The sequence below is a fragment of the Abrus precatorius genome, unplaced genomic scaffold, assembly GCF_003935025.1.
Source record: "Abrus precatorius isolate BTA unplaced genomic scaffold, Abrus_2018 Scaffold4, whole genome shotgun sequence".
NCBI classification, from domain to species: Eukaryota; Viridiplantae; Streptophyta; class Magnoliopsida; order Fabales; family Fabaceae; genus Abrus; species Abrus precatorius.
In genome coordinates, this window is record NW_020874384.1 from 19,341,885 (window position 1) to 19,356,502 (window position 14,618).

Here is a 14,618-nt window from a genome sequence, read left to right on the forward strand (position 1 = left end):
TAAAATTTCTAAAATAAGATTTATAGATGCGTCATCACGTGGGTTTCATAAAATGGGAAGTTATAAAATATATAATTTAGTTGCGATATTAAAATTGCTTAGTAAATAAAAAGAATGCTTAGTAAATGGCCTCCTACTTTATAAGGGACGTAAGCGCGTGTGTCATCTAACATTAAAATACACGGTCAAATTTTTGAGCTAGTACAAGTCAAAGGGTACACAAAATTAAAATAATCCCAATTCCGAAGTTGAAAAGTGCAAGAATGATCATGGGTCAGATCACTTGCGCCCCTTAAAAGAAATTAATTTTTTATTAAGGATGACTAATATTTCAAATTAGTTTAATCATTTAAAATACTAAATTTTGATATTGTATATAATATTATATATATAATAGGCGTTGGAAACTAAAGTAAAAAATAAAAATAAAAAACTCATGTGAAACTTGCAGAACTAAAAAAAGCAAACATAAATTAGATTTCACATAATGCGTAAAAAATGTATGAAGTTCAAAGTAATAAGGGTTGTTCGATGGATATAATAAAAAAAATATAAGATAATTTTGTTTAAATATGTCTTATTCTTTATTTTTAATTAATTATATGTAATAAGTCTATTTTATATATTTTTAATTAATCATACGTAATAAGTCTATTTTATTTTACTTTGCCGGTTAACATCAAACTTTAGTATCGAAGATAAGAAATATAAACAATAATTTTTCACTATAAAAATATTTTTATTATATCTAAGAATATAAAAAATAAACATTATATTTCAATAAAACAATTATATTTAAATATTTAAAATCAGTCTTAAAAATCAAACTTAATAAAATTGTATTTTTATTATAGTTTAAGTTTAATCCATTGTTGATATAATTTTCTATATTATTTATTTATTAATCACATTAATATATGATAGATATAATTTCAAAATTAATTTTATAAAAATTAACAATTTGTTAGTATGATAATATTATTTGTTTATGAAGAATAGTATTTGATGTTTTGGCCTATGATTTTATTGTAATTTTGGCGATTTATATGCTTGGTAATTGGTATCCAATATACAGGTCAACTGGAAAACAATATAAAATATTTAGAGCATATTTAATATTTTTTAAATAATTTTATGTTTTTAAAAATAAAATACAGTACAAATTTAGTACTATATTTTATTTTTAAAAATAGAACAAACATGCTCTTAATTAACTTATAAGTTATGCTTTGTTAAACGTAAAAAAGATGTTTACAAATCTTGATTAAGTCTCAATACATTTTCATTAGCCAAACTCATTGACTACGACTAATTAGTTGGCAATTTGAACGCAGCTCCACGTCTCGGCTTAGGGAGCTTGGATGGTGCCCAATTCCATTATAGTATTAGACTTATAAATTTTTTACCTTTTCTCTCAAACAACAGTATCATAAATTCTAAATTTTCAATGTTAAACATTTTAATAATGTAATGATATCACATAAAAAGGATCGGCTCAATGTTTTTAAGTTTAAAACAATTTTTAAAATGATTTTTTTAAAAATTAATAACATAGTATATTAAAATTATTATAATTTTATTTAAAATATATATTTTTAAATATTTGCAATGTAAAATTACTTATTAAACGTCGTAATTAATCTTGTTTAATTTTTTTAATCTTTAAAAATAAAGTGTAAGCTTTTTACCAAATAAGAAGAAGAAGAAAACAAATATTACAATATGTCGATGGGACATTACATATGAAGAGAAGATCGATAGAACGACGTTAGTACGGGAAGAGAATGAAATAATATATATAATTTTTTTATCGAGTAAGAAAAAATAACAACAATAAAATGATTTTTTTTAAAGAAAAATAATTATTCTCAATAAATCAATGTTTATTAAATAATCAATTTTTTTTTATACATGCACAAATAATTATATTATTTAAAAATTAGAACTCTAAAACGAAAACTTTACCTACTTTCAGGTCGAGTTCACCCAAAAATAAAACTTAAAAATTATATTTTGATATATATATTATGCATACTAATAATTTAAATTTAAACTAATTTTTGTTAATATAATTTTTTAATAAAAATAATTTATTAATACAAATATCATCAACCTATAATATTTTGATTTGCTTCATAAACTTAGTTTCTTTTAGTACTTACTTATTCTTCTCTCTCGATTCCTATGCTTAATAATTTATTTATATAATATGATATTGACAAATTTGACTCTGAAAATTTTTATATTATCTTTATAATTATATATATATATATATATATATATTTTTATCATTTAATAATTTTATATAAAATATTATTTTGTTCATTTCACTGTTAAATTATAAATATGTATTACTTTTATTATCTATATAAAATTTTATTAAAATTAAATAATCATAGAAATATAATTAAATCATTTATTTTTATATTTTTAAAAATATATATTGCATTAATTTTAGTATACATAAATAAGATATTAAATATCTTTATATTAAATTAAAATTTTACAAATAAAATTTCTGCGATAAAAACTTTTAACATTAATGATTAATTTTATAATAAAATTATTTAATAAAAAATAAATATAGATTGATATAATTTAATCATTTCACTCAATATATAATTCAAACTCAAGCTTAGATAAAGTAAAGTATTTGTTCTATTAATTTAAAAGAAAAAAATTATTAGTTAAATAGAATATGTGCTTTTTAATTAACAGAGAGAAAGTAAATTGTTTTTAATTGTAATACCGATACATTTAATCATAGTATCATATTTTTAATTTTTCTGTGTTTATTTTCTTCCCATCTCTCTTTTCTTTTACCCTTTTTTATACATTACACACTCCATTCTAAGGTTTTCAGCATATCATTTTCCTTTTGGTCAAGAGATAAGGTGGAGAAGCAAAATATAATACATTATAAATTTTCCTTCATATAATCTTTAATTTGCCCTTTCAGTTAAACTGAATACAAGATATTTCGTGAGGGAAAGAAAGGCAAAAAGATGTTAGTTGGTCAATGTAGGCTGTGATGCAGGTTTGAAGCTAGGAACTACTAAAAGTGGGAGTAAGGTGTTGAGCCCTTTTAGTAGCCGCTGATGACAGGTGGAGGGGGCGAAGCATAAGAAGAGCCAAAGTGAGGGGGAAGAATGACGTCTTCTTCTGGAGGAGGAGCTGAAACCGATGATGTTGGGGGTGGTGGAGAGTGGACCGGCGGCGGTGGAGAGTAGACAGGTGGTGGTGGAGGGGAATGAACTGTTGGTGGTGGAGAATGAACCGGTGGTGGAGGGGAGTAAACTGGTGGGGGTGGTGGAGAGTAAACTGGTGGTGGAGGAGAGAATACGGGTGGCGGTGGAGAATGGACTGGTGGTGGAGGAGAGTATACAGGTGGTGGTGGAGAATGGACGGGTGGTGGAGGAGAGTATACGGGTGGTGGTGGAGAATGGACTGGGGGTGGAGGAGAGTGAACTGGTGGTGGAGGGTAAACCGGTGGAGGAGGGGAATGTACTATTGGTGGTGGTGGGGAGTGAACAGGTGGAGGTGGAGGAGAGTGGACAGGGGGTGGTGGGGAGTGAACTGGTGGAGGGGGAGAGTGGATACGGGGTGGTGGGGAGTGGACTGGTGGAGGGGGAGACTGGACAGGTGGCGGTGGGGAGTGAACTGGTGGAGGAGGAGAATGGACAGGTGGCGGTGGAGAGTGGACAGGTGGTGGTGGAGAGTGTGGAGGCCTTTGTCTTCGCTTAGGTGATTCCCTATGAGGATCATCATCTGGGGGTGTTTGCTTCTCATGTGAAGGGTTAGAGGGAGAAGGGGTAGGTTGGGGTTGGGGCTTTGGTGTTGGCTGTTCATGAGTTGGGGGAGAAGGGGTAGGTTGAGGTTGTGGCTTCGGTGATGGCTTCTCAGTGGGAGAAGGGGTAGGTTTTGGTGTAGATGGAGATGGTGTTTGTTTGTGAGTAGGAGGATTGGAGGGAATAGGGTTAGATTTTGGTGTAGATGGAGATGGTGTTGACTTCTCAGTTGGAGGATTGGAATGATGAGATGGGTTGCCACTGCCACATTGTGCCTTGCTACAATCTACAGGCTTGCTTATCACATCATTGCATGCATTTGCACTCTTCTGCTTTGGCCTGTCTGGTATGCAGTTGCTCTCATCATCCAATTCTATTTCCTTTCTAGGAGGCACACAACCTTCTTCCTCACCATTGAAATAGTTATCTGAGAACGTGAAATTGACCAAGCTAGGCAAGCTACAAACACCACGTGGCACAAAACCTGTGAGCTTGTTATGTGCAATGGACAATTGTTCCACCTTTTTGAGTTCCTTCAAGGTCCTAGGCAACACGCCAACAAAAAGGTTTTGGCTTACGTCAAAGACAGAAACTTCGTGAAGCTTTCCAATGTCTTCGGGCAAGCAACCGGTAATTTTGTTGTTGATCAAAACAAACTCGTTCAATGTCTTTTTCATGTCACCAATGCTTGAAGGAACACACCCAGAAAGATGGTTATGGGCCAAAACCACAACAGAGGCTGTAGAAGAGCCAAGATTCTCGGGAATTGTGGAAGTGAATCGATTATTGTTCAAAAAGATAGCATCAAGTGTTTTGTTGAAAAGCTCATAAGGCAATTCCCCTTCGAAGTCATTGTACCTAAGATCAAGGTATTTGATATCTGGGATTGAAAGGATATGTGTAGGGAATTTGCCAACAAAACGGTTGTTGCTAATATCTAGCTCGTGCAAAAGCTTTAGCTTGGAAAAGCTTTTTGGGAGAATACCACAAAACCTATTTGAGTTTATATGCAAAAGAGCAAGGTCAGTTAACAAACCGAACTCGGGAGGAATATAACCTGCGATGTCTGCATGGTTAAGATCAATCCCAGCCACAACCTCAATCTTAGAATCATCAAGAGCCTCAGCACAGAAAACTCCATTATAAGAGCAAACATCTGGGCCAACCCAATTTCCTGTGAAGTTTGTTGGGTCTGAATAGATTGCCTTTTTCCATGCTTCAAATGCAATGTATGCACTTTTGACTCTTGAGTTGGAGAAAGTTAGATCTGTAACGTAGTTATCTGCATAGTTGTCGGGTAAATCATTGTTCTCACGAAGGTGTAACAATTGGCGACGAGCAATGAAAGCGGCTTCAACATTGGAAAGTGCATAAGAAAATGAGGATGAGAAGAGAAATAATGAAAGTAACAAGAAGCAGCCCGAGGCCCGCATTTTATGAAAACGCACAACCTTGGAAAGCCCCAAGCTGCTTATAAGAGTTAAGGGATATGAAAATGTTACAAAGGGTTATATTGAGAGATGCAGAGATGCGTTACAAGCCATATGAATGATTTTGCTATTTCCTATGATTTCTGAAGCCACAATGGGAACGTCCTTTATACAAACGTTGTAGTCATAAAAATAGATGGTGCTTGTTTCTATTTTTATTTTCCAAGCTCTCAATGCCCTCTAATATTGGATGGTGCTTTCAACCATGGAATCACTTATCTTAATTAGGCAAATTAACCCTCCTCATTGTCTTAATTAGTCATAAATTTGTGCTTTCAACCAGAGTCAATTACATGTCTGGTTTAATTTTCTATCTTTGGACGCCCTTTCCAAACTTCTATTTTCCCAATTTCTCTTAAGTGAACCTTCGATTGGTCTTCCTTAAGAAGTTCTCCTTCGTTGAATCATACCCATGCCTTCAAATGTGCACCATGAATTATTCTTCAATAGACTTTATTTATGTTGCTCCTACGCATATCATTAGCATCATGATAAACATTTAAATGCATAATATATTTATTTATGTTAAAGACCAAAATTACGTTTTGCTTTTATTTTTAATAATCGGATATCTGGGTTTCAATATTCCAAAGGAAAATATTTCTTAAACATTTAAATATGAAGTACTAGTAATTTTTCCATACACTGCACATGTATCATTAAACTAAATTTTATAAATTTAAAAAGTAAACATTATAATTATTAATAATAAATGTTATATTAAACAAAATTTAAAATAAATTATAAAAACTAAAATTAAAATTAATATTAAATTAAAAATAAATACATATGTGAAAACTTCGCATAATGAAAAGATTAATCAATAAAAATGCTTTTGTTTAAGAATTAGTACTCACAAATTATACATAAAATTAATATTTTTAATATATATATATATATATTATAAAAATTAAAAATAATTATATAATATCTTATGAATTTTTAACATATAAATGTCTAAATTTAAATAGCAAAATATAGCAAGTGAAATGAGAAAGGTGGACATGGGGAGTTGTGGCCCACCTTTCCATATTTGAAGCATCTAATCTTGATTCATCGTTGCTGGCCTATCAACCAATCAATTTGAGAGTCCCTTATCCAAATAAATACTCGCTTTCCCTGCCATTAGATCTTGGTCGTTTAAACTCCTCTCCACACCACAGGTAAGTGATCCTTGAGCCATTTAACTTCACTCTGCAAGTTTGGTTCATCAACATTCGTTGCTGGGTCATCATCAATAAGGATCAAATGGCCATGGCCACCGCAATCCTCTCTCCTCAGAGCATCACCGGAGCCATCGTGAGCTCAACCAGCAAGACCAAGAAGAGAATGAACAAAGTAGTACCCATAAAAGGCCTAAATTCATATGGGGGACTAAAGGCTACCAATGGCGTTCTCTCGTTGGGGCTTCCTTTGAGCACTGAGAAGTGCTTTGCTAAGATCGTGAGCTCAGTGAAAGCCAGTGGGAAAGGAAAGGGAGGAGGGGGACTCTCGTCCACGGGCAATGCCGCGGGTGAGATATTCACCATTGCTGCTATCATGAATGGCCTTGTTCTCGTTGGGGTTGCAATTGGCTTCGTCCTCCTACGAATTGAAGCGTGGGTGGAGGAGTCCGAGACAGAGTGAAAGCCTAATCAGATAAGCATGTAATATTCGGAATAGTTCTATGTTTGTATATCGAATGTTGTCGCTGTTTCTGCTTTCATCGTGACTAAATTTATTTGTTAAGGTTCTTCGTTTTTCTGTTGTCGTAATTGGATCTCTCGTCAATCCGCGAGAAATCACTTGCAATTCTTACATAATAACTAGTAACTGCAAGAAACTAGTTCATATTAATTAAACATATGTCTAGCTTGACACAGCGATTGTTTCGAGAGGACTACTCCGTGACAATGTCAATGGTATGAGAAATGAGAATAAAGAAGAAACTATAAGAATAATGTTGTAAATCGTCCTAAATGGGGTCTTAAAACCTTTTAGATTAATGAGGTGTGCGTTTAAAGTTGAATGAAATTAATTTGAATTATTAAACATAATTCAAATGGATACATAAATTAACACGATTCACATATATTTTTCAAAACGTGTAATTTTTTTTAATAATAATAATAATAATAATTAATTCTGCGAGTGAAAAAAATCACTGCCTACATTGCCCACCTTCCACTTCAGTTTCAGAGCACAGACTCGTATTTCACTCAAAATTCTATTTTTGTTGTTGTTATTTATCTATTTAGAGATAACAAAATTCATTTTATTTATTTGTCTATACAATTTTTTTTAAAAAAGTATTAATTATTATTTTTAACACTTTTTCATTCATTTAAATTCTATGTACAATTAATAAAGTATTTATACTGATTAAATAGTCCAATGGTAAAAAAAGAAAAAAAGAAAAAAATCAACAAATCTATCAAATAATTCTAACAAAATAATTAAAACTTTCTAAACAAATAAATAAGAACTGAAGCAATATCATGTTATCACAAAAAAAGATTGATGCAGATCAATCTCACACCCTCAAATTTCGATCCTCTAGAGTTACTTTCCAAACATGCATGAATTCCATTCATACAATTTATTTCATTACATAATAAATTAATTCCTCCAAATTAAATTTTATAAACTTCAATTGTTAGATCGACAACTTCACAACTGCACACCCTGCAGTGTCAGTTTCAACCGAAACTATAGAGGATCATAGCCCCAATCCCTCATTAACGAGGTGCTTAAATCATTGTAGGGATGCGTAAAAATTTCAGGGATGCAAACCATACAGATTTGAAATTATAAGCAGAAATATGCAGGCATCACTCCCGTGTTACCAAAGAGAAAAATCAATAATTGCAGAATTAGCTTCTTGGGCCATTTCATGCTTAAATCATTGATGAATTGTTGCCAGCATTCTGAAGTCTGGGTAAGTTGTAGCATCTAATTGGCGATGGGCGTGACGTCGATTAATAATGGACGGGTCGTGGATTAATAAAAAAATCCAATGGTCTCAAAGAAGAGAAATGATTTGCAACAAATCATCCCAGATATATCATAGCTCTCATTTTCTGATAAACAAAATTTTCTAATGAATTGCAGCCAAAATTCTACCGCAAGATACATAAATAAGCGTGTTAGATAAAATCAAACTATCAAGAAACTACATTTGATAAAACAGTTTTGTGAAATTTAAACAAACAGCATAGAAGCTGCCAAAAGAAGCAGAAGACTCTGGATAAAAAATCTAGCCAGAAAATAGTTAAGCAGGATGCTATCATTGTGTAATGGGCTTTCTCACACTGAAGGTCTCTGACATGCAGCAAACAGTTGCCAACTTATGAAAGCCATCACCAAGGATGTGAAGAGCTCAAACCCTACCACTTTGGGAAAATGCCACCCCAATCCACGCCTCAGATAGCTGCAGAAGACACAGTTTATCAAAAACTACACTACAGCAAATGATACGTGAAAGTCCATGTTATGATTGACTAAATAATTACTACCACTAGGCATGCAACATACCTAATACTTTAATCCAACACCGTATGGTGGGTCATCCTATTCTAAAGCACCATTTATACAGGGAGATCATGATAACCAGAGCCTGTGAAGAAAGTGAGCTAGAGCCTAGAGGTTTATTATGTTCGAAGAAAGATTTTATGATTGGTCCTTAATTCAAAACCTTGAATTGCAGAGGGAGAAGAAAAATTAAATTGAGCATGAAATTACACATTTGCATATCAACATCATAACAGCAGTTGTATTCGTAAATAGTCAAGAGAGACCTTGTGATAGATGGCATGGTTGCTACAATCCCTGCGCACAAGTATATAATGGGAATGAGGGTCTTGGGTTTATTTTTTCGAAGCCACATCAAAGATCCCAGTGCAGCTAGGGATATGCTCAACACCTGTACAGGTACAAATGCAGAAACCTTTTAAATAACAGATGACACAAATACTACAAGCTGCACACAAATTGTTGTGTTTTTACCAATAACACATTACCAACACAGACAAAATGTTTCATCATTCTAACCAATATAGAACTGAAGGAACATCCAAATTCTAGGAGAACATTACCAACCAAATGCTTTAGTATTGACCTAAAGACTGTATCAATCTTAGAAAGAACAAAAGAAAAGGCTTTTAGCATGAAAGAACCTACCAAATTTGCATTAGCTTCAAGGCCCTGCAGAATGTAATCCCAAGTAAATTCTAATCCTCTAGCACCAACCCAAAGAGGAGCCAACCGATGCAGTACAGAATCAGCAAATGCCCAACCTGCCACAAGAAAATTGCCACCAGGATCCAGGTTAAGATAAAAAATAACATGTGAAACACTGAGGGATGATCTAGGAAGGAGAACATCACTTTAAGATACACATAAAAGAAATCATCTAAAGGGATATAGCCTGCAACACATACCAAGTCCAACTGCTTGAAATTTATGATTCTGAGAGATGTTCCTGTGAGTCAACTGGGTCAAGGCAAAATAAAGCCCAGCAACATCTATAAAACCTATTAATGCCTTCAAAAATTCCTGAAAAAGAAATAAGCCTTTTGTTATCATTGAAGACAAAAAGCTTAATAAGGACTAAAAATAGACATCAAGAGTATCCAAGGGCTTCAGAGTCCAGATGATAAATTCAAAGTCAGCTATTGTTATGTGTCTTCTTTATTTTATTGTCTGATAGGAACTTAGGTTTTTCTAAGAAAATACAGAGATTAATTCCTTACGACAGAGGAATATCTCTGAAATTTCTGAAAGCAGAAGCAAAACAGCAAAAATTAAAAGAAAAGATTCCTTAAACAATGAATGCCTGCATTCCTTCTCTCCTCTCCTTGCTTTAAATCATTGTCTCTAATATAATATACACCTTCCTCACTCCTCTATCCCATGCTTCCAACATGTCTTGACAATCATGAGAAAATTTCCCATGGATATTCTCTATTACATCACCTCTTTAACCCAGTGCCTTTTTTTTTTTATTTATCCTCATATATACTCTAATAGTAGGAGGTTTATCTATGATTGACATATTCTTCACAGGCTCAATCTTACAGGACATTTGGTACGCAAAATGGTCATTTTATTGCTGTCTCTATTACCCAAGGATAAGGTAAGTCGAAGCGAAGAAGAAAAAGGGAACGAAAAATATTAAAAGTTAATAATTCAAAATAAACTTCTGAAAGATTTCGTTCCAATTAATGTAGTACAGTAATCATTAAGTAATATAATGATTTGGAACTATATTTTGTTTCGAATCGCAGTACAATATTTTAGTTTTCATTTAAGTATCTTGTATGATATTTTGCCCCCTTCCTATCCATTAGTTGGAATGAAATGGTGATTCCCTCTAGGCTGGAAGCTATAAGTGCTTGTTTTGTTACCTTGTTTATATTCATTAGCTACAATTTTGATTTTCGGTTTCGTTTTATGCAGATTCCATGTATCACATGTAAAATGGAATGAAATAACACACAACAGCAATCTTGAGCAAACCAAATACTAGAAGGGGGAATGTTTATTACTTTCCCTAAACACTTAAATACTCATCTTAACATTGGAAAAATTCACTGTGTACTAAATATGAACTTACTCTTTTGATAAATCAGTCTGAATACTAAAAAAAAAAACACCTGCCAACTTGATTTTTTTTTCATAGCATACTCTTTGTTTCACTATCTATATAGGCATGCAACTATATCCGGTACCCTCCACTGCCTGTATGTACACAGTTCAACACATGGAATGCACAACTAATGCCCGTAGCTCCAACTCAAACTACAATATTTCCACACCTTAACAATTTAAGAGTAAACCACAAATTGAGGAGTAGTCTATATAAAATTAATCATGCCAGCCATTTGCAAATTGCCAAAGCTTTCAACTATAAAATAAAAACTTGTTCTGTAAGTAAACAATATTCATTTAAGGCTTAAAAACTTGAAGTGTTATTTAGTATCACTACATGTACAAAATACATATATAAATGCAAACTTATTCATAAGCAATTCAAATGCGAACCTGGTACGGATCAAAGCTATCACTCTCTGATACCTTGAGAAAAGTAGCAAGACAGATAAGCTGCAAGATTATACAGACCAAAAAAGGAGTGATATTGTTATCAAAGTTTATGCAAAATGCATAAGAAATTGAGAATTCAAAATATTCAACAACCTTCACTAATGCTGTTGCGAGATAAACAACAGCAGCTTTGATGGAGGTGCCAAGTGTATCATACTCAGATCTGCATATTGAAACTGATTACTTTACTAACATATGAAACCAGACACAAGACCTAGTAGAAATATAACATTATAACAAACAAATATTTAGGGAAATTCCATTCAACTATATGTAGAGAGAAAAAAATGGTATTAGAAGAATTGAAGCAGGCAAAGTGGTGAGAACATGGAATTGATATATGAAAGGTTAATTATTAAAGCAATTGAAGGGGAAAATAACGTAGAAAAGAGATCTAATGTGTGAAGGAAAGAGAAAAAGATAGTTACAAGGGTGTGGCAGAATAGTAGACGGCGTGGGGGCCGAAGGTGAGAATCGCACAGTTAAAGAAGTGAAAGACCGTCATCACTTTCTCTCTCTCAGATCCAAATGACAAAACTCTTCCTCTTCGACTTCACCTTCTGAATTCTGATTCTCCCCTCACTCAACCCACTCCCACTCCACTCTCCTATTAATACTTATGACGTAATATTTCTTTTTCTGCTTCCTACACAATCAATATCTTTTTATTAATTCTTTTGAAGAAATTAAGAAACCTGTTTTAACTTCAAATTTTCATCTATCTAAATGTTTTTGGATTTTATATCTTATCCCGTATGTATAAACAATCATCCATGGGTATCCAATTTGCACACACGTTTTTTATATTTGGTTAAAATAAATAAATAATTTAATTATACAATATATATGTATATGTATAATTCATTTCAATAGAATATCAAATATATATTAAAACCAAAAAATAAATAAAAAGTTAGCAATTTTAATTTTAAATATTTTAAATTTCAGGGTCATGTGTACTATTAGTTTTTTTTATAAAATGAGTATTTTTAAATTTAAAATATATATAGTTTTTTATGCGACTTTAACAAATTTAATACAGTATGCTGATATTTAAATTTAAACAATTTAAAATAAATAAATAATATCTAAGAAGAGTCAAGTAAAAATAACTAAAAAAGTAAATATTTAATGAAGAAAAGTCATGTGATATAAAAGCAGTTTCTAAAAAGTTATAGTTTGATAATAATAATAATAATAATAATAATAATAATAATAATAATAATAATAATAATAATAAAGTTTTCATGCATTGATCAGATAGATAAAAAAAATTAATTACTTGTAAGAAAATATTTTGTATGCTAATACATGAAGATGTATTGTATGTATATTACTAGTCATGTTTGACAAAAATATATAATAAGTAAACTAAAATTAAAACAAAACTAATCAAATAAATTATTAGTTAATTGAAATGGCATGTCAAATATATTCTTATATTTGATCTTTTAAAATATTTTTTTATAATAATATTTTAGATTTAAGTAAATATGAAAAATAAAACCGTAAAGGTGACTTTAATATTATTTTTTACTAAAAATAAGATTTTAAAAATCATTTAGTTGTAATATTCTTTGTTTTTATCGTGAACCGTTGTTTGAGCGTATCCTTAGACAATTCAGGGAAGTAATTTTTCTGGAACTGAGTGTTTTTTCTTTTAATAAATGTCGATTGAGATTGAATTTGACTGTGTTAATTTTTTGGCTGAGCCAAAGGGTCAGAGACCCAAGAAAAAATGGGTAACTACAATGAATTAATCAGCAGCAGACACATCTTAGCAGAAAACTTGAAAGCCACAATCCAAAATGTGAATTGAATGAAATAATTCCTTATTAAATGATAATCTTCGTAGAAACCTTTTATACGAGATAATATTGCTCCATTAAATATGGCCCAAAAGCTCAGCATTGAGATTAGAAAAGGTACCTAAATTTACTTAAAATGCAACAATGAAGTTAACAGGACACAATTTGTTTTTTAGATGTTGGGGCAGAGAATTTGAGGCATTTGTGTGTCTTGCTTATTATTACTTCAACTCTCAATCCATTTCCACTCTTACAAAAAAAATATGTACTAGTTTTAATTTATTTTTAAAATAATAACAACCTTTCTTTTTTTCTTTTTATAATATAAGGGCTCGGCAGTTCTTTTCTGGGCTTTGATTTTAAAATCTTAAGACTCTAACAAACGACCATTCAAATTTTGCAAAGCCCGTGGTCCAGACAAAACAGGAACCGGGCTTGGACTGAAGTCCGCTGTTGACCCCAAAAAATAGAAAGTTGAACTAGAATTGTGTTTTGTGCTAAACCAAAAAAAAAATAAAAATTTCTAAAACAACAATACTTTTAGATAAAAATGATTATTATTCTCCATTTTTTAAATTAATTTTAATTTTTCAATTTAATTGTTTTTTCAGGTTAATCCTTATACTGGAAGACTCTTCAACTTTTCTGAAGATTAAATTTGTTTTTTTAATGATTATTGAAACTGATTGACCTTTTTTTTTTCAAAAAACTATATTATGACCAATATATCCAAATATTAGACCTTTTTATCAGTTTAAATGAGATGTCAAAGCATGATGGTTAGTTAGTATTTTATCAAAACCCAATAAGATTTACTAGTTTTTAATTTTTAATTATCATTAAAATTGATTTATGAAGTTTTTCAAGCATTGCAACTAATATATATCAAAATTTTGCATACTTTTATCGGTGAAAATAAAAAATAAAAGCATATCATTTTCCGATACCTATTTACTTGCTTATAAAATAATTTAGACAATTCTTTCACCCTTATGTGCAAGTTCACTATGAAATATTTAATATGATGAGCTGGATTATGTTCCGCTAGTAATGTACACAATTTAATGACAACAGATTAAACTACGATTTTCAAAACTTTAATTAAGTTAATAGTCATCCTAAATTTAAAAATAAATAATTTTAATTTATTAATATTTAATACTCTCTTTTTTCCCGTTTTGTCAAATTTATCTTATATATGTTTGGGCAGCTCGCGGGACAAACACAGATTCTTGTGAATAGTTCATCCCCACAATTAAATTAATTCGCATGCTCCTCATTATCATTTATCAAACATTGCCAAATAATAATTAATAAACAATAAATGCCATGAAACCTTATGCAGCTACGTTTGGACGTTAAATGTGATATTTGCTATGATTTCCTTCATTTCTCTTCTGAATACTAAACTGTCGAATTGCATAATAAATATTATGCAAACAAATATTTAT

General features: G+C 31.4%; 3 protein-coding genes across 4 annotated transcripts; 1 reads left to right on the forward strand and 2 right to left on the reverse strand.

The window, feature by feature from the left end:
- Positions 1–3,085: 3,085 nt before the first annotated feature.
- Positions 3,086–5,290, reverse strand: LOC113864737 (pollen-specific leucine-rich repeat extensin-like protein 3). Its single transcript, XM_027498796.1, has one exon. It carries the CDS (start codon positions 5,219–5,221, stop codon positions 3,086–3,088), a length of 2,136 nt encoding a protein of 711 aa, XP_027354597.1. The 5' UTR covers positions 5,222–5,290.
- A 1,101-nt stretch (positions 5,291–6,391) lies between these two features.
- LOC113864739 lies at positions 6,392–7,112 on the forward strand. Its single transcript, XM_027498799.1, has one exon. It carries the CDS (start codon positions 6,527–6,529, stop codon positions 6,902–6,904), a length of 378 nt encoding a protein of 125 aa, XP_027354600.1. The 5' UTR covers positions 6,392–6,526; the 3' UTR covers positions 6,905–7,112.
- Positions 7,113–7,885: 773 nt separating this feature from the next.
- Positions 7,886–11,953, reverse strand: LOC113865513 (transmembrane protein 147). Of its 2 annotated transcripts, XM_027500116.1 has the most exons (7): positions 11,788–11,953; positions 11,453–11,522; positions 11,300–11,359; positions 9,697–9,811; positions 9,437–9,552; positions 9,055–9,179; positions 8,268–8,687 (listed from the first exon to the last, which is right to left on the reverse strand). In XM_027500116.1, the coding sequence occupies exons 1-7, from the start codon at positions 11,862–11,864 to the stop codon at positions 8,564–8,566; spliced, it is 687 nt and encodes a 228-aa protein (XP_027355917.1). In that variant the 5' UTR covers positions 11,865–11,953; the 3' UTR covers positions 8,268–8,563. The 2 variants fall into 2 exon arrangements, with proteins under 2 accessions (XP_027355916.1, XP_027355917.1); XM_027500115.1 differs by having other exon boundaries at positions 7,886–9,552; positions 11,300–11,522.
- Between the last annotated feature and the right edge of the window lie 2,665 nt (positions 11,954–14,618).

What these genes read in the sequence shown, in the direction of transcription:
- LOC113864737 (XM_027498796.1), bottom strand. Translation starts at nt 5,221, where the DNA reads ATGCGGGCCTCGGGCTGCTTCTTGTTACTTTCATTATTTCTCTTCTCA.
- LOC113864739 (XM_027498799.1), top strand. Translation starts at nt 6,527, where the DNA reads ATGGCCATGGCCACCGCAATCCTCTCTCCTCAGAGCATCACCGGAGCC.
- LOC113865513 (XM_027500115.1), bottom strand. Translation starts at nt 11,864, where the DNA reads ATGACGGTCTTTCACTTCTTTAACTGTGCGATTCTCACCTTCGGCCCC. An exon ending in TACTATTCTGCCACACCCTT is followed by an intron (nt 11,523 to 11,787) that starts GTAACTATCTTT and finishes TTCAATATGCAG; the next exon opens with ATCTGAGTATGATACACTTG. An exon ending in ATTTCAAGCAGTTGGACTTG is followed by an intron (nt 9,553 to 9,696) that starts GTATGTGTTGCA and finishes TTCTTGTGGCAG; the next exon opens with GTTGGGCATTTGCTGATTCT.